This window comes from Pezoporus wallicus, unplaced genomic scaffold, assembly GCF_028554395.1.
Source record: "Pezoporus wallicus isolate ANWC-B61680 ecotype Strahan unplaced genomic scaffold, APGP_CSIRO_Pwel_v1 contig_6464, whole genome shotgun sequence".
Classification (NCBI taxonomy): domain Eukaryota; kingdom Metazoa; phylum Chordata; class Aves; order Psittaciformes; family Psittacidae; genus Pezoporus; species Pezoporus wallicus.
Genome location: NW_026642130.1, coordinates 8,669,194 through 8,690,005, shown reverse-complemented (window position 1 = coordinate 8,690,005; position 20,812 = coordinate 8,669,194). Strand labels below are relative to the sequence as shown.

General features: G+C 39.6%; 1 protein-coding gene across 2 annotated transcripts in view; it reads right to left on the bottom strand.

Moving 5' to 3' along the window:
* The window catches only part of LDAH (lipid droplet associated hydrolase), a 130,184-nt gene that overhangs the window by 30,773 nt on the left and 78,599 nt on the right, over positions 1-20,812 (bottom strand). For both annotated transcript variants that reach the window (XM_057427643.1, XM_057427642.1), the window contains one exon: positions 15,741-15,981. In XM_057427643.1, coding sequence (XP_057283626.1) covers positions 15,741-15,981 — 241 coding nt within the window. The remainder of the gene's footprint in view (positions 1-15,740; positions 15,982-20,812) is intronic.

Below are 20,812 nucleotides of genomic sequence, written 5' to 3'. Positions count from 1 at the left end.
ACTTGTGCGTGTGCTGGATTGACACATTTTCAGTCAGCCTGGGTCAGTGAGATAATCCAAAGCACAGAAAGGGAAGCATGTAATATGATTCCTTGCAGTATCATGCCTTCTGTAAATATTCTATCATCTGAGTTTTTCACACAGTAACTAGGAAAGGAAAAACATTTCTCAGAAAAGAAAATGTGGTTGCAAACCTAGAGAAACTGGCCAATGTACCTGGAGGCAGCTGTAGAACTGAAAAGCATTTTTATTACAGTCTATTCCACCTCAAGTTGCTGATGCCCCCTGGAACTCATAACCAAGTCACCGGACTTTAATAATGAAAAAATCTGCTGTTAATTATATAATTATCATAAACAATAAGATCTCAGAGCTTAAAGGCAAAATCAAAGTTTTAACAGTCAAATACTGTGTTTATCGTGTTTTCAACACATAAACGCCTTCTTAAAATACACCAACTTTTTATATGCAGATCTTTAATATACACAAGATTACCTTGAAAATGGAAGTCCTTCATTTATTCCCAGTCAGGTTTATGAAATTAACTGCCAACTTAGCTTCTCCCCATGATCCTGCCAGTGACTTTTTTTCTGCCTTGGTAGGATCATTCCCACCCCATGGATTAAATGTGATTAAGGATCAGTGTCAGTTTAGTCTCATACATGTGCTAAGCAGAGACGACATACTATGCCAAAATGTGTTTGATTTATTTGTGGGAGTTTTGTGATAGAGGAAATCCAATTGGACTCAAATCAAGGATCCAGAGAAGAAAAGAGTGCTTTATATCATTAGTAGCTCTTTAACCCAAAGTGTCACAGTGAGGACTTAATATCCTTCAGCTAAATTATTAGTTTTCACAAACAATAATGACTGAAATCAATCAAGCTTTTCAGTGCTTAGGGCTATTTAACCACCAATTCAATTAGCCAGTTATTAGATGAATACCTGTATCTATTCAGCTGAACTTCAAAACACATCGATATATCTACAATGCGGTCAAGTAAGTAACATATGAAATAGAGTATTTCCCAAATTTCAAGAAACAGATGTCTAGCAGCATTGTTACTGCTGTGTAAACATTTTAGAGCTATAACCTAAACCAGTATGTGTCAGGTGACTCTATGGATCTGTGCTGGAACTTGGAAAGCTGTGCTAATTTCAGGGAAGAAACAATTCTAACTTAGGACAGATAAAACTTCTCACTAGACTTGATTCTTGAAGCAGTATAGTGATCTTCTGTACTTAGTCTGAAATACACATTTTTCATCAAGACTTTAAACTTCTTGCTTGATTATTGAATATCCAAAGACCATTTGCTTGCATATTTCCAAGAAAAAGATTAGGTTATAGCCCGATTAATCATAAACTCACACTAGAAAATGAGGGGTCACATTATGTTTTCTGTGTAAATTTAAGATGAGTTGTAACTATGCCTGTAAGGAAAGAAATCTAAAAAAAAAAAAAGACTTACACATGGTACGCATATCTAAAACAGAAAAGAAGGTTAAGTAATTCCGATCTAACCCTGACAAACTCTGAGAGATATACATGCCCTTGGTTATTTAAAAATCAACTCTGTATTGTGGTGTTATGACTAGATCTTGTTCGGGTGGTTTTGCTCGGTATCTTAATTATGCAAAACCAATATTGCACCCTTCACTGGTGCAGTGAGATGAAGGAGATGAATTTACTGTGACAGAAAGAATAGGCAGAAAAAGATGCCATACTAACGGAACAGAGACAACAAATTGAAAAAAAAAAAACCAAACCTTTTCACTTTCATTGGCTAATAAAGTTCCGGAAATAATCAAAATAGTTCATTTTCCAACAAAAATGAGTGGTTGTGAAGATAGCCCCAATCTAGACACTTTAATGGATGCACACACACATTCTTTAATAGCTTGTTCACGACAGTAAAATAAACATAAGACTACAAAGGGTTACCCAAGCTCACTTCATTTCCCTACTGCTGTTGGCTTAGATTATGTTGACTCTATCAACAAGATTGTGGCTCTACGTGTAAATTTATTAAGTCCCACACATCAAAATATTGTTCTATTTTGTAAGTTAGTAGGAGCTAAGCTCTGGAACAGGTACAGGGAGGAACATAACACCAAATTTTTACTGTAAGGTCTGGACAGCAAAATTTCAACAGCACTAACCTTGGAAGAAGATACTATATGGTTTTACAGACCAGACAAATTCAGAGGAAAAGGAGACTGCAGCCCAACCTTCCCAAATGCAAATCTGGTGCCACTACTCTTACCATACTTTGATCAACTGACCCCCTACACAGATGAATACAGAGAGTGAAGAGACTTCTGCTGCTGTCTTACTAAGGCCACCATATACCATGGTGTTGTCTGCCGCTCCCCGGCCCCAAGAAATGAATAAACTTTCTTTAGCTAGGACCAGAGGAGTTTGTAAGCGACCAGTGGTGACCTCTTGACTGTGGTGCAGGCCGTGGGTACTCTCTCTGCTGCTATAGGGTATTCTCAGACCTGGCAGCATGGCAAGGTTTTATCACCCCTCCTGACTTCCCTCAGCCATGTTCTACTTCTCTCTTGATTCCGTTTCCCACCTACACAGACCCTATGCTTTAGATACTTTTAAAAAATTCATATGTATTCTATTAGCTTTTTTTTTCCAGGCTGAATGTCATTTAGTTAATTCATGTATTTTTCAGGCAAACAACACCTTCCAGCTGGTCTTTGTCCTCCCTTGTGTTTGAGGCATTTAATAAAATCTCATTATGATTAAAAAACATGAATTGGAAGTGCAACCAGGCCCTGTAGTTCTTAAAAAAAATTGCAACTCATTTGTAATACAAAGGAATATTAAGAAGTAGAAATAATCAGAACCTTTAAGAGGAAAACCACATAGAACATAGGATACAGCCTGTTTGCAAGAACTTCTCAGGGCCAAGAAATTATCAAGTGACACCAAAGACACCAGAAGTCAACAAATACTTAGAACTCTCTTAACAAACTACAATCAAAATTTAGAGCTACGTACTACTACAAAAGCCTCAGGTCTTTAAGCCTCTAAGAATTATGTCTTTACTAACTGGCAGACTTTTCTATTGCAGAATTTTTGCCCCTTTCTTGGAAGCATTTTGTTCTGACTATTGTTGGAAATAAGATACTAAACAGAATAGACTTTGGATCTCATTTCCAGGTATTCGTTCCTGTGTAACTCAATGGAGTTAATATAATAACGCTTAAAATCATCCAATTCGGAAATAATTTTTCATCAGTATTTGTCACCATCTCTAAGAAAATACCCTGCTAGGTTAGTACTGTACTATCAGGGTCACAAGTACTGAAAATCAATTCTACTAGATTCAGGTAGAAAAATGAAGAATGGCTATAACTTGCTTATTTAGTCAACATTTCTTACAAAAAAACTGAGCAAAGCTCTTCATTAGTTTGCTTCTCTAACATTAAAGACTTACACATTTACTCTTAAACCCAGGGCACAGTATGGTTTTTCCAGGCATGGCTTGATGGTATGGAAAATGACAATTTACTGCCTGCCTTTAATTATATCATCATCACCTACTTACTTGTTACAGAATAATCTGCTACGTTGTCCCACCACCATCACACTGCAAAGCACATGCTTCCACACTGCAAAGCATGTATTTCCACACTGGCTTGCTTTTGATAGCCTTTCCTCTTTTCACCTATCGATACCTTAAAAAAATGCTTTTCCTAGTCTCTTAGCCCCCTTTAAATATTAAATGCACCATCTTTTGCTCTGACTTATCAATTTTTCAGCTTCTGCTTTGACAATTGTGAAGTCAAATTTCCAGTCTGCAAAAGCAGCAACAATTTCATTGTTGGAAAGCAGTCTGTTTTCTCACAGCTGCTTTCCAACAATGAAATTGTTGCTGCTTTTGCAGTTATAAATATGGTCTACATCTGCAACACTGTACTAAATGGAGACAGAAACTGCTTTGTAGCCCTGAGGCCAACTGGAATAGAATGGCCTGTTTTCACATAATCACATTTGATCTCTATCCAAACTGCTTACTGGGAAGAGTGCATGGCAGTGCTAACTCCTGAACCGTGCCTGAGGACTAGGAGGATGCTAGCTGGAGAAGACTAACACCATACCAGAAAATTTAAATAATCAAACAGTATGGATGATCATAGTCCAGTGCCACCAAAAGTGCTATACTCATTTAGCTGGTTTCTAGATGTAACCTACCTATGTTTGGCAGGTCCTATTATAACAGCCAGCATTTAACCTGCAGAATGCAGATTCATTCGTGTCCCTGCCAAGGGCAGGGGGGGTGGAACTAGATGATCCAACCCAAACCATTCTATGATTAGGACATTCAGTCAGACATTTCTGAACTTTCAGATCGACTTTTAACTAATGTCTGACATTTTTTGCCCGTATTTTGTTTTCCCCAAACACTCTGTTGCATTCCTCTCTTTTTCTTGGTTCTCACTATGGTAAATTGTCCCTCAGTGAAGCTCTGAAGTTCTGGATGACACTCTTGCATCTTTAATTAATGTGCATGAAATTGCAGGGCTAGAAGTGATCTCCACTGGTCTTTTTGTTTTAAGAAAAATTAATGATATTATGTCATTTTCAGCATTATCCATCCTGTCCTTTGGCAGCACTCATGATGAAAGTTTCATTATCTTCCTTAGAAATCCAGTCTAGAATTCCATTCTTATCATTAATTAAAATCTAATCTAAATCACCTTTGTTGCAATGTTAGCTACATCACATATTACTTTGTCCACCATGGACATACGGATTAAATTATTCTCCTTTACATTAAAACTCTTACCATGTCTTTCAGTTGTCCCTTGTTTAGTCTAAACAACTCTTAATATATGAATTTTTCCTTGAAGATCATAATTTCTTGATATCTGTCATAGGATTCACCTAATTACATGCAAACAGCTAAAGCTTAATTGTTCTTCCTTCATAGACAGTGGAAAGAACAAAACTCATCTCATCCTAAAGCAGTCACATAGATTAGATAAGTGTTACCTATACACTGACCAGCAGGTGAAGGGAGGGGATTCTGCCCCTCTACTTGGCTCTTGTGAGAAACCCCCCTCCCCCCTGGAGCACAGCTCTGAGGCCGTAAGAAGGATGTGGGCCTGCTGGAGCAAGTTGAGGAGGCCACAAAGATGCTCTGAAGGCTGTAGCACCTCTCCTGCACTGAAGACAGGCTGAGAGAACTGGGGTTGTTCAGCCTGGAAAAGAGAAGGCACCAGGGAGAACTTAGCCTTCCAATACCTAAAGGGGCCTGCAAGAAGTCTGAAGAGCTTTTGACAAGGTCATGTAGGGACACAAGGGGGAATGGCTTTAAACTGACAGAGGGGAGATTTAGATTAGATATTGGGAGGAAATTCTTCATTGTGAGGGTGGTGAGGCCCTGGCACAGGTTGCCCAGAGAGGCTGTGGCTGTCGATCCCTGGCATCGTTCAAGGTCAGGCTGAACAGGTTTTTGAGCAATCTGTTCTGGTGGAAGGTGTCCCTTCCCGAGGCAGGGGAGCTGTAACTAGATAATCTCTAAGGTCCCTTTGCACCCAAACCATTCTATGATTCTATTTCCCCACTGACTAGGACAGGATTTTAAGCTGATTAGTGAATGAACAGAGCTTGATACTGTAGACACATTAAGTCCTAGCACAAATGCTACCTTTTGCGAATACAGCCAATCTGCCTCTCACCTTCAAATTCTCCATATCTCTGCCATATATTCTCTGCCAATTGCTTTCTCTGCATAATATATATATGTACAAGGCAACACATTATGAGAACTAGCTGAACAATCTGTATGTTGCTGGATTCCTTCCTCTACAGACATCAAGCACTTTAGATGGCTTGGAATTTTCTCAGAAAAAGTCTCCTGAATCCATATGTCATGGTTTGGTGGACATAATATTCAACATGTCTCCCTATCTTTAACATTCGGATGTAAACACAAGTCCATCCATCATCCTCCTTTCTCCCTGGCTCTTCTTTCTCAAGCAAGTTATGCCCCTTCACATTGATATTCTAGTTCTGCCGGCTCTCCCACCTATGTCTGTTAAGCCAATTAACTAATAATTTTGATGATTTTTAAAGGCTTGTAACAGTACCTTGTTTTCAGTACTTCTGAAATTTACATTACCTGCACATCGCTTAGCTCATCCATTATTTTCCTGCTATTAGTCCTTTGCTCTCTTATGAATTACTTTGTCTACCATAATTTTAGATCCTTCATAAGTGCACTTTTGCTCACCATGATATAGAAGATTTTTTTATACTTCCCATTAAACTCATCATCAAGCCTTCTTTACTGAATGCGTCAGTGTTAATCACCTTTTCATGGTTAAGGAAGCCAACGCTCCCATGACACTCGTCTGACTCAAAGTGCTCCAGCCTCTGTACACCCGTGCACACTTGCAAATATTGAGGAAGTACACTGATTTTAATAACTTCGTCTTACGCACTGTGAAAAACATGCAGCCTCATTACACTGTCATTAGTCTTTCACTCTCTATAGCTTGTCTCCGTACATCCTTCCTTCCCATGTTGACACTTCCCAGGACAGTTCTGATGTTCTGCTTTACAAAACTACCATTTACTGTCAATTTTTTTACAGAACGCATCTGCTATTTCACCATTCAACATTTAATTGATATTATTGCTGTTACTTTAGCCTCTTGTTTGTGTTGGCTAAGGACTACATTAGAGACTGGGGTCACATTCTGTCAGGTACTAGCAGTGCTGCACTCAGAAAATCCTGAAATGATGCTTTTTTCTGTCACACAAGGGACTCTCAAAGAACCTCTACAAATTCTTAGTCTCCTTCTTCCAGAAGGAGTCACTGATGCTGCCCTTAGTAAATCTGTATCACAGCAGGATAATGTCACAATAATCTAGTATTACAAAATGCTTGAGAAATACTTTAAAATATGCAAAACATTGGCAAGTTTTAATTCCCATTCCTGGCCTCTGTAAAGGTAAACTGGACAACACACAAATAAATTGGTAATTCACCGGGAAGTGTAGCACAGGAAAGAGTATTAACAGACGGCCTGATAGGATCTTTTTTGTAACTTAAGAGTTAGTTATACTGTGTAGGAGGGCTAAAGGTCCCAGTCAAGGGTTGGCTTTAGTGTGTCAGAGGCAATTCAGGCTATCAGGAAAAACATTATTTCTGCTCCACAGATTTTACACTCTATTTCTAAATCCATGGCTGTTCAACACTGAGTTGCAGATATGCATGCAGAGTTTTGCTCATCCTTCTGAGGGACTAAAAAGCAGAGTGAATGAGAAGAAAATAATCTGTTTCTAATTGGACAATTACTAACAAAGACTACTATTTTCATGTGCAACAGAGCTCATCTGTACTTTGACATGTTGTAATATGACTCTTTCAAACATCCTCTAAACAATAAAGCAAAATTGCTCAAACTGCAAAGCGATGAATCAATTCTAGGTTGGATTCCCATGCTAAATGGAAAGGCCCTGCAAAAAGTAGACTGAACTATTGAAAATAAGTTTTCCTCAGGGAATATATTACTATCTGGTCACATTTTGTTCCTGGTAAATTGCTTGTCTTATTGTAAGGTTCTTCACAGGAGTGTATCACTAGTTTCCTTTTCAGTTGATCCTTTGCTCTTGAGGATGCAATCTTCTCTGTCATTCCTCAGAAAGTCAGAAAACAGCGGTAAGAACTAATAATACCAAACAGCAGTGTAATTTCCTATGAGGAAAACATTTTCTACCAGCAATTATTGCCAACAGCAATCTTGGAAATATCGTATAACTTATTGTTTAAAACATCAAACAGAAGGAACTGCTTAGTATCGAGGATGACTAATGCAGGAACATGTGCTTCCACACATGCACACACACATTAGATAAAATGTTGATGTTTAGAGGTTTAAAAGACATAAACATTGACTTTGGGTTCTGCTTAAGTTTACACTTGAATTTAGAATGACAACATACCAGTTAATATAGAACCATGATCAACATAAATAAGCAGAAATAGCTCTGATTGTTATGATGGCCTTTTCCAATTCAAACTATAGCTGCAGGAAGATCAGAACTACATAAGAAAATCAGTCAGCTGTGCTTGAGAAAGCACAGTAGAATCTGAAGGAAAATTAAAAAGTTATTCAACAATTATACCCAGGTGCTTTATAAACAATAGATGCTTTGCTGAGGAGTGCGAAAAATACGCATTTGTACGATGAAGCATGTGCAGGTGAAGTGCGCTGTGTGATGGAAACTGAAAAGTCTGTGGACTTAATCCTGTCCTAAGTTACTTTGGAACAACTCCCATTGTCTTCAATTGACAAAACTATACCTTAGCTACAAAAATTAGGCTGCAGTTTAAGCTCTCACATATCCTGGCAGATGGCCATGATGATGGGATTTCTGCTACGGTCCCAATTTTTGGTTGAGGAAAGTGTCTGCTCTCTTACCCAGCAAGAGAAGCATAGAAGGGTCTCCAGTAGGTGGTGCAGTAATTTAGCATCTCCATGCAGTGGTTCCTGGGATTAATACGCTCTACCTGACAAGGGTTTACGCATGTGAGTAGTTATATGGAGGTCACTTTAAGTGCTCTTCTGGATTGGAACCTGATGCTGATTCTTTCTTCAGGAACCCTGATGAAATTCAGCAACTGGCCCACCCGTCCTTTGCATAAGGTGAACTTCCTCTCAGGTAGAGTGGCTTAGGTATGAAAGGTGAACTTTACACCACCTTCCATTAAACATAAACCACTGTTTTTTTTAAATACACCTTGCACTAACCAGCAAGCAATCTCTTGCACCCCTGGTTTTGCTCAAGATAAGCCAGCATTTCCTCCACAGATCTATGAAGACACTGCAGGCTTTTTCTCCTTGCCAATATTGTCACATTAAAGAATTAGGCAAGGGAGGCAGCGAGCGCTGGTGGACATTTTCATGACAAGAAACAGCAGCAAAGCAGACTGCAATATTGTTTTAGCTGACTATAGGAACTACATCCAGACCACCGTCCCCTTTAGGCACACGGAATGACAGGTAGTGCATTAGTTCGCAGCTTTTCCAAAAAAAACCAAAAACTTATTCCAAGAAACAAATGCCTACAGTTTACCCATGGGTATGGAGTTAGTGTGTCTTTAAGTGCTTTGCTGGAACTGCAAAATGAAGGAGTTCAATGAATCAAGCCAAATTCCCAACCAGTAAATATAACTTATGACAGAGCCACAAAGAGATATTCCTTGGCGAAGTTTAGACAGACACCTTTGAGACAAAAGGCATGAGCCTACTGCAGAAAGGACTTTGTTTGGGGCCTGGGGAAAATAAAGTGCCAATTTCCAGATGACTATCTGGCACTAGCTAGCACAAACCAACTGTATCTGCCAGCACTTAACTGGCATATACTTATTTTCAACATCCTTTCTGCTTTGTTGATGTTGCCTCTTCCTTTTTCATGCCATTTGCAACACATCATTAGATTTGCTGCAAACTTGTGGGAGTAAATCATGCCCCTGGGGTTGGAACCCCACCAGGGGTGAATAAACCTCCTGTTCCCCAGTCAAATCCCAGCGGTGCCTCACATTTCATGGAAATGATCAGCAGTTCCACTATCAAAACATTCACGCCTTATGTGTAATATTTATGATAGGAGTTTTTAGCATTGGGTTTTCCCCCAAGAAGAAAAAGAGGAATAATTAACAGAAATAAACCCAATGAGAAATTTCCACATTATGAGTATTATTTTCTCAAGGCTTTCACAGGAAAGTAAAAGCTTTTGCAAGTAATAAAAGTTCTTGTTAAACATCTTTTTTTCTTTCTTTTGGAAATGGAGTAAATTATGAAGCAGATTGACTTTAAAAAATAAATAGGACTATAAATACTTAAAAGTCTTTGCCTTCCTCCAGTAACTTAATATGAGCATCCTACTTTGAAATAAGGGAAAGTTTAGTTCATTCACAGAAAGAATAAAGCAGATGTGAAGTTTTTCCGTCAACTTAAGTGCTGCCTTAGTAAGGTGAGTTGTTCAACTACATTAAACAAACATTTTAGTCAGGCATCACACAGGAAAATAAACAGTAGCAGAGGAAACATGAAAATATTAAAGGCTGTTATTCTTTGGCCCCTTTTCCTGCAAAGCAGGTGATAAAATATTACTGTGTTTCCACAGGTAAGGAAACATACTCTTAAACACTTTGTAGAAATACATATTACGATCATCACTTAAAATGTCAGCAGTGGATAGGACTCAACTGTGACAGCACACAAGAGCCTGCTGAGAAACTCTGCAGAAGCAGAGATTTAGCACACCAGGTCAGGCTGCTGGGCTGCTGAAAGCAGGCTCTGACCCTTGGCAATGCCTGGCAGTAGCTAGTTCAGATATAGGCAAAAACCATCTTGTAAGAGAGAACTGTAGAGTTACCTGATTTCAGGAAAGACGACTTCTCCTGAATCCTAATTACTCAGATGCTAGTGAGAGGGAGGGAGATTATCTGCTGTACCATTCTGACCACTTTCTGCCCCACAGAGTATCAAAGAATGACCACAGAAAGAAGAGAGGAGGCCTGCTGAGCTCCGTTGTCCTTGCCCACCTGTGATACACAACACTACACTGTACACATTTAACATTATTTAATGTAGATGTAATTTACATACTATGTCAGGAAATTCTGTTCTCCATGAATTTTTCTCTAGCTATACATCATGTCTGAAATTCTGTATGTATTTAATCATAGAAGTAGAAAAATATCATTGAAATTATTTCTGCATTATAGCCAGAAGTTATCTAAACCTTATTTTTTACTACCAGGGCTTTGATTTCAGCCAGCTTGGAAAATCAACTTGAAGATGTACTGCTCCAGCTACAAAGATCTGCACAGATGTCCAGTAGCTTTGGGGTGGGGGGAGGGAAAGCTTTAATCCTCCTGCCCACTATAAAAAATGTAGGCATAAGAACGCAAGGTGCTGACTGAAATCCTTTGCAGTATCAGTTTCTGTCTCTAATTTAAAGTGCACTGCATGCACATCAGCCTGTCTAGCCAATGTGGTTTGTGGAAGCTGCTCATGAGTAATGTATGTATATATAAGGTTAGTTTCATTCAGTGTGCAAGGCTGCTCCATAAGACAAAAGCAGAAGAACTCTGCTTTCTGTGCTGAATTTAGAGGTGCTCATAATATCTTCTGCTACTTTTAGGAATTAAATTTTCATTTCAGTGCAAGAAAATAACAGCATTTTAATTTTAAACAAAGAAATGTACACTGAATTTTAGCTATGTGGCTATACAGCTTTTTTAAGCACTATTTAGAATCACAGAATCATAGAATAGTTAGGATTGGAAAGGACCTTAAGATCATCAAATTCCAACCCCCCCTGCCATGGGCAGCGACACCTCACACTAAACCATGTCAGATTTAGGGGGCAAAGCAGTCTTATTTCACCATACAGAATGGGATTTACCTCCTCTGCTTTCTGGTATCTAGTAGAGAGAGGGTCCCTTTGCAGTCACTAACAAGAAACAGTTATCTGTTTCACCTGTGATTCACCTGTCCTGCTTTAGATGCCAACTATTCAGACAGCATGATGTCCAGAGTGGCAAGGTGAACACCACCCACAATGTCATATTTAAAGTCTTTCTGATTACGAAGAAAGAATTGGAACAGAAACAGATCTCAAGACATGACAAGTCCCAAAGTTGGGATAATTCAAACCCAGAAAGCAATTTTCCAGTTGGCTCCCTGGAAATAAAATTTTAAAATAACTTAGCCAATGGAAAAGCTTATGGCCCATTCTCACAGCAACTGGAAGCCTATGTTTCACCAGCTTTTGATACAAATGCATCTCACAGATGCTATTTGACAGTTCTGCAAATTTTATCCTCCAAGAAAGCTTTTTACTCCATGGCACTTCAGGGATGTACTTTTGCCATCCTGTGCAGTGAACAGACAGAAGTACTTACTGCTGGGAGACAAGCCTCAATCCCTCAGTCAGGACTCCTACTTCCTACACAGTCATAAACATGCTCCATACAGGCATAAAAGTGGAGTGCCTGAAACTGCATTAGCTCTTTTTTCTCTGTAAAATGAGGGAAATGTAAATACTCCATGTGAAATCTGAATGTCTCCATACGTGTTAACAAGATAAAATTTTAATTCAAACTCTGAACTTTAATCTTAGTTCCTTGTCTTCTTACAACACCTCTTGGACTCTTAGAACCAGAAATCTACTCTCTCCAGCCTTCACTCTTGCGTCAGTCTAAACCCACCCAAAACCCTCTTTTCAGGTTTCTGAGTCCCCTGCTTCCCAATTGCAGGGCTCCCCTGCTCCCTGTGTAGGTTAAACAAACAGGGAGATTCCTCCAGGGAAGTCATGGGTTCAAGATCACAAAGGACACACCTCATCTGGGCCAGCTGGAGGTTTTTCTCACTATTGTGCTTATCTGTATCTTCACTGTCATCCAGACATTAACCCCTGACCTATGAGCCCTCCTCCTGAAAAAGCCTTGTGGTGTTTACCCATTATGTAATGTCTGTGCTTTTGTGGAAGCTTTACAGAAACAAATGGAGGAAGTTTGCCAGTCAAACGGCTGGACAATAAATCCTGTCCCGTGTAGATAGAATGGATTACTGTCACCCTAAGTCTGCTACTGGCATCTGTCACCAAAGAAATGTTTACAAATTTCAATGTGCTGCAGTGCCAAAGTATTCCAGCACTGCAGGACTGTACATGATTTGTACAACAACCACTACAGCACTAGATAGGGGTAGCCTTGTTTTGCTAGCCTGAATAAACAGAGTGACAATGTTTCAGATAACTCAAGGTCACTAATGTCCAATTTTTCTCACTAGGTTCCTGAATACAAGTACCCAAATGCCAGTTTGTTCACTGTAATACTTTTTCTGTCCTAAAATATCCTTTGGAAGTTAATCCTAGTAGTTTTCCTTTTGGAAGTTTAATCCTGGTAGGTAAACTACTCTCAGACCCCTCTGCTTATTTGTGATAGTCCTTTTATTATTTATATCCTGTCTTCCTATCCTTCCCTACAATCCATTTTCTTTACAGTCCCTGCTGTCTCTTCTTTTCCTATTTCCCTTTTGGGGCAAGATATTATATTATGTCCTTCTGCACCATGTCATTGCAATGCTGTGTGACTGCGGTTTCTCTGTATCAGCAGCGATGAAGCTAGGACAATGGAAAGATGAGTTTGCATAAGAAGCTGGAATAAACATAATTCAAAACAGTGAGACAGGTAGTTAATATAATTCTTCCTTCACTGAGTCTTTCAACCATGGGCTTGATTCTGCTTCCACTGAATGGAGCTTTTCACTCTCAATGTCAACAGGAGTGGCACTTGGTTCCGCTATAATTAAGTTTTCAAATCTCATTTCCTTTCAGAGGAGAGAAAACATTGTTGTGACTAAGCTTTGGATGTGGTAACAAATCCCTGGCAGGTTGGTTTGTTTTAACAGACATATTAGTTTTAAGGAAATTTTTACCATCTTTTTTGCCCTTAATCATAGCTTTTATTACAATTACAGTAATGCAACAGATGTAGATGCCAAAGGCAACATGTATACTTTTAATAAGTTGACATGCAACCTTCCTGGAAAGTAGAAACAACTTCCTTTGCTGAACGTTTGTGAACCTTATCTAGCAGTTTATTTAGGGACAAGGAATTGATCAGAAAGACATTTCCCACAATTCAGAGGCTTCAGAAACTCACAGATGAGCAGTCCCATAGGACAGACTCGGTTGTTGTGCTAGGTTTAGTGGATTTTTGCTGAATGGTAACACTTTCTATTGTCCACAAACAATACAATAGAAGGTTAACAGGCGATATCCAGAAAGCACAAAGATTATTAATCCACACATGTGGTCCTGAGTCACTGGGCTGTAAAGCATCATCAGTTTCCAAAGATGAAACTGAAGAGGAATTCTGCTTGAGAGAGATGGTATTGCAGGCCCAAAGGAACTCGTTGCATCAATAAAGCCTATTTATGCAAGTTTTACAAGACACTGGCTCACAGGGGTTTTCACTCTGGTGTAATGAATTCAGTCAACAAATTGAACATATGCAGAAATCACATACTATGAGTAAACAGCCTTCAGCCTGGTTTCTTGTCTTCATTTAGTGTACAGCTTGGACACAGATCAGACACTGGCACACACAGACAATTACAACAGGCTGACATGCACACATCAACCAGTCTCATTCACCTTGGGACTAAAGAACTTGGAGAGTCAGGCTCCAACAGCAGCACACAAAATCCATTCTGTTAAAATTATTCCTGCCACTGCTGTGGTCTGGGCCAAGCAGCACTCACAAACAATGGCTGGCCATACTTTTTTTGGAGGTTAATGCAGGCCAAGGACCATTTCCAATACAACCCTGGAAGTGGATAACCTGTTTTGAGAGGTAGAAGCTTATCTGTGGGGACCAGAGAAGGATTCCTGGCTTGTGGAGATGTGACCCTACAGACTTTCACATACCTTTCTCCACGACTAAATTGTCAAAGGAAGGAGACTGAAAGAAAGGTGTATGTATGACTGCATGCTTGCTTTCTCAGTCAAAAAATTACCATAAATTAATAGGAAACCAAGCAGCAAGCCACAGGGTTCCTATCAGAAATTTACATTATCAACCAGAAGCCTGATTTTGTCAGGCACAGGGTACTTTAACGGAGAGAGGTCTTGTACAACATAAATGGAGCTGTCCAGGTTTGGTAGTAAGAACCCTCACTGCTCATTCTGCTTTCTGTCTCTGTACAGTCCTACAGCAAGCCTCCAGTACAGACCAACACATCCACAGATATCCACAGAAGGTAAAGGACCTCGCTGCAATCACAGTTACTCTGGCACATCTGTTTGGACAATTAGTAGGTAAAGTTTAACTGATAGAAGACAGAGCACAACTGGAAATGTAGGAAGAATGTGTTTTTACTACTATTAACGCAATCAAAACTTCCTTCTTGCTATTATTACTGTGTTAGCATGTCAATTCTATTCTAAATTATTTTCAACTGCTAACTTACCAAAATACCTGGAGTATAGCACAATCCACATTCTGTTTTTTATTCTAAACGTAACAATTATGTCTGAAATTATTCCTTTTCTTAAAGTTGTTACTGTTGCTAGAATGTGCAAAATATGGGTACAATACGCAATGCAGGAATGTTAATCTTCTTTCTCCATATGCCCCCAAAAGTGCTGAAATTCTTCTGTGCATAAAGTAACTTCTACATGTCTTTGCAGGTTGAAGGTCCTTTTCTGAGCTTACCAGTATTCAGATGACAGAATTTATACTGCCGCTTAAATCATAGCTTAAAAAAAAAAAAATGAAAAATGCAAAGAACCCTTTCTGAAGCTTATTACTGATTTATTTTCATCATCCACTATGAATGAAAGGCAAAAAGTAAGCAGGCATCAGTAACAGAAAACTACATTGTAAAACAGTGTTTTAATCACATATGATATTATTAGTAGTATAGGTCAGTTTTCTTAAGAAAAAGATATTCTTTGGGAAAATATTTTGTTAGTTTCCCCTTAATTTTTCTTTTTAATTGACTGATTTGAGATCTTCCTGTGCCTATGGTCTTCATCTGAAAAAAACATTAGACCCATCCTTCTTCAAAACTTATTCATAACGCTTTAGTATTCAGCTTTTGCCCACAAAACTACACCAACATTTACTAAACGAGAACAATACAAAAGTAGGTGTAACAAAAAAAAAAAAAAAAAAAAAAGGTGCTCACCAATGCAGTCCACGCTGAAGAGATTTAAGGAGGTTATTATGGAAGATTCATCACAGGTCTTCATTCCCCGCAGAGCAAACCGCACCAGGGAGGCTTTGGCTCCCTCTGGCAGGAAGGACAGCAAGTAAACAGGCATGTACAGAATGTAGCGAAGTTTGCACAGCAAAGGGGTCATGAGCTTTCCTTGAGGGGACTGAGCCATACGCTCTATTGTTGGAAACAGCAGCACAGAGCGAAGAACCTGTCAGGCCATGAGAAAATTACCGTCAGCAGCGTCCTACAGCACCATATCCCAGAATAGGAGACTGAATTTTTAACTGAATGAAGCTGGGTTTCCAGGCACATGGCACAGCAGACATGTAGGCAGGCTGTCTGGTGGGCCCCGGTTAAAGTTTTTACGAGACAAAGCAAATAAGTACGCAGTTATGAAATAATCAGTTTTATGGGTAAGAAGAGAAGTGCTGAACAGGGAGTAAGTGCCCAGGCGTGTGAGCACAGCCAATCGCTCCAGGAAGACAGTGACCCCACCAGAAGGCACTCACAGAATCGCAGCAGGGTTTGGGTTGGAAATGACCTTAAACTCTTCTCATTCCAACCCCCACCCACAGGCAGGCACACCTTCCATTAGGCCAGATTGCTCAAAGTCCCACTACACAGGAATTGCCCCTTCAACCCCAGCAGATTTCTTATGCCAGCAGAAGTACATGGCTCGGTTTCACCTGGTAAATTGTTTTCTCTAACTCAATCAACTACACAAATTCAAAAATGTCAGCCACTGTGATGGTGACTTTACAGTTTGACAACACATGGGGTTTTCAATTTGCAGTTCAGTATAGCTAAACTTGGTCAGAACAAGAGTCTAAGCGCACAGCCCCCTTCACTAAGATGTGTACAGTGGTGCACAATATTGCTTTTTATACTTTAAAATGAAATAGACATTCTAAAGCTGGTAATTATTTTATGTTATGATAATAGAATACACTGTAGCCTTAAAATAGCATATTAATTAAAACCCCACCTACACTAACCAAAAGTGAATTAATACACCTACTTTCAATTAAATTTCAATGTTAAGATTAAATGTATCTTTTAGAAGGATACATGCCACTTTTTTCTAGAAGTAAAAACACATTGCAAGAAATCATATAGGAAAACACCTCAAAGACACACAAGCACAGTACCTAACAGAAGTATCAAGCAAGTAAAGTAAGAGAGATTCTGAATACTGAATTTGCAGATAATCAGGCATAAATTGTTGTGCTTTGTTGGATATGTCTGCTTACTGTACTTATCATCAAATGGGTTGGGTTGGAAGCAACCTTCAAAGGTCACCTAGTCCAACCTCCCTGCAATGAGCAGGAACATCCTTAACATGCCCAGAACCACATGGCCTCGAATCTTATGCATTGTGCAAATTAGATTAATATTTTTGTAAAAAATGTTTTAAAACAATTGTCTTGACTCAGATGAAACTCAACTGATGTATGCTACTTGTGTGCAGCACCACAGGGCTCTGCAGCTATCCTGTGAAAGGAAGGCCATGCTACCTGATCCCTTAACTTGTCATCCCAAGGCCCTGAAGTCTCTACTGATTGCCCTTGGACTTGTCCCACCTTCATCACTGCCTGACTAAAAAATCAAAAATGAATAACAATCTGAGGGCCAAGGGTGGGAAGCTGTGTCTTCACATCTTTAACCAAGGCCCCAGGGAGGCAGAGGACATCCCCAAGATATGGGTCTGGTCTGCAGGCTGGGCCTTCTGTTCCCTTCAGTAGGCAGTCTCCCATGACAATGACCTGTCCTTTTTTCTTTATGGAGGCAGTTCTGAAGGCCAACTTAACATTGGTGACACCTTCAAGCTGGATGAACCACTGTCCTCATTACTGTTCAGTTCCACTTGCAGAGCCTCATGCCTATTGTGTGAGGGAACCTGGGGAGATGGGGATTCAGGGAGACATACCTGCTGCACCAGGCAAGAACTTGTCACCATCATCCCCTACCCCTTTAGTCACTGTGTTCAGCCAGGCAGAGAGAGGACAGAGGATGGGATACATCATCAGTAACTTGCCATACTGTACTTTCTACAGTATTTTAAAAGCAGAATTTGAAAGTGCTATTTATATTGACTACACAACTATTTTAAGAAATCCTTCTATGTCGTGGCTGATACCACTTTGGTTTTAGACAATGACAAATACATTCTCAGGGAAACCAACCCTGGGCCTCTTTTTATTAAAGGCAACCAGCAGCTGAAGCACAGGAATGCAAGACTTGCACTAAATTATATGGTAGTTTTGTAATATTTCAGCTAGGAGCTGAACTCAAACTGTTGTGATCTAAAGTAGACCTGACCTGCGTTTCCAGGCACACATTATTCCTTTGACATTACAGTTCATACAGGATTAGTTGCTTGGAGTGCTGTACTAACCACTGGGGGAATTTGCTAAACCTTGGAAGAAAAAGGACAAAGCAAGAAGGCTGTTACAATGTTCTGTGCGTTCCTGCATTTTTTAATGGCACACACATTTAAAAGATGCAAGACAGTGGATAATTTTATTAACTTTATTTAATTCCTTACTTTCTTTAATCTTCTGCAGACAATAGAGAAATTTAAAATTTCTATTTTTCAAGCACTGCTTATTTTTTAGTTTACTGCTAGATTTCTGAGACAGGATTTTGAAATGTACATTTGACTGCAGAATTGCTTAAAGATGTAGTTCAACTTCTTTGCAACACAACTGCAGATAAACCAGATTTTACCTATTTTATTATAATGACATACATGTTCATTAAAAAGTACATCATATTTGTATCTTCAAATAAATGAAGTAGAAATACACAGGTAAAATAAAGGAAATTAATGAGATTCAAATGCTCAACAACAGTTAATTTTTCTACTTTTCAAATGCCAGGATCTTATCGATATACAATTTCAACTAGCTGAAATCAGATAGGTGGCACAGAATTATATTGAAGTTACAATTTTCAGGAATACTATAACAGCAGTAATTCTGAAGATGGAGGACAGTGCCTATCATAAGCACCACATGAGACCTCACCTGGAGTATTGTGTGCAGTTCTGGTGTCCTCAACATAAAAAGGACATGGAACTGTTGGAACAAGTGCAGAGGAGGGCCACAAGGATGATCAGGGGACTGGAGCACCTCCCGTATGAAGACAGGCTGAGAAAGTTGGGGCTGTTCAGCCTGGAGAAGAGAAGGCTGCATGGAGACCTCATAGCAGCCTTCCAGTATCTGAAGGGGGCCTATACGGATGCTGGAGAGGGACTCTTCATTAGGGACTGTAGTGGTAGGACAAGGGGTGACGGGTTAAAACTTAAACAGGGGAAGTTTAGACTGGATATAAGGAAGAAGTTCTTTCCTGTTAGGGTGGCGAGGCACTGGAATGGGTTGCCCAGGGAGTTTGTTAATGCTCCATCCCTGGCAGTGTTCAAGACCAGTCAGGATGAAGCCTTGGGTGACATGGCTTAGTGGGAGGTGTCTCTGCCCATGGCAGGGGGTTTGGAACTAGATGATCTTAAGGTCCTTTCCAACCCTAACTATTCTATGATTCTATGATTCTATATTGTCACACCTGTGAATGCCATGGTATACCCGATTAAGTAATGTGTAAAGATTAACAACCCCTTTATTTCTGGAAACCCTTCTCAAAATTAACAATAGGAGTTTCCTGTGATAGCAATCAGTCAAAATACAAGAAAAAATTACATGTAACTAGAGAGAAAAATCCAGATTCACCAGGTTTAAGTGACCTCTAATTCATGCTGGGGAGGGACTCTTCATTAGGGACTGCAGGGATAGGACAAGGGGCAACGGGTTAAAACTTAAACAGGGGAAGTTTAGATTGGATATAAGAAGGAAATTCTTTCCTGTTAGGGTGGTGAGGCATTGAAACAGGTTGCCCAGGGAGGTTGTGAATGCTCCATCCCTGGCAGTGTTCAAGGCCAGGTTGGATGAGGCCTTGCGTGATATGGTTTAGTGTGAGGTGTCCCTGCCCATGGCAGGGGGGTTGGAACTTGATGATCTTAAGGTCCTTTCCAACCCTAACTATTCTATGATTCTATGAAAGTTCAATGATTTTTACTGGTTAAGCACATGGGAAAAAGAGCTGAGCAACTAGAGACACAAGTCACAGCAACTTGAGTAGATCCAGGGTGTACTGAAAGTTGACCAGTGACTTTCCTGAAGGCAAACATGCCCTGTGCCCAGGAGTCGCTGAGAGTTGTGGGTAGTATCACCTATCGCTGCTATGCTTTGGTCAACCCACTAAAACCAGTACATGTATTCTGACTTTATACTGGAATTGTCACTGTTGATTGTTGTGACAATAAGCAGTACTTGTAAAACCATCATTCAACTTAACTGTTATTTATTTAACATGCTATTAAATTGCAAGATTTCAACACTCAGGATGACGCTTACATTAAAGTTCAATGGTTAAGGCATAGATGTCCTTTGGGTTACTCACCAGACAGCTGCTTCTATTTTCATCATTAATTTTTAACTCTTTAAATTACGTAAGACTCAAGACCTGAATGGTTCAAGGGACTCTAACACAATGCAGTGTTTCAGAAGTTGTAGATCATTTTAACAATAAAGTCTAATATTATCTGCAAGCTTTTCACATGATTTGATGTGGGTGCCAGGGCAGCTCCTAGTCCCTGGTCAAGTCGCATATATGTATCATCACTGAAAAAATGAATAAGGCATGGCCTGAGCATACGTTCAGAAAACAAACCTCCCTAGAAGCCAAATACGTTCTGCTCTTTATCACTCCAACACACACCACAGCAGGAAGGTGTGGGGACTTTTGGAGTTTCACTTTTGTCACTGCTCATATACCTTGATATCTAGAGTGATCAGATCACCAACTTCGAGTATGTATGACCGGCACAGTAAATTTTACAACACAGAGAAAAGAGAAATTACTGATTTCACAGCAAAGTTAGCCCTCAAAGCAAGGAATATTAAATTCCCATTCCCCAAAAACTTGGCATTCACCAAGGAGATTTGTTCAGGCAGGATCCCTAAATGAATATGATTCACTCATGT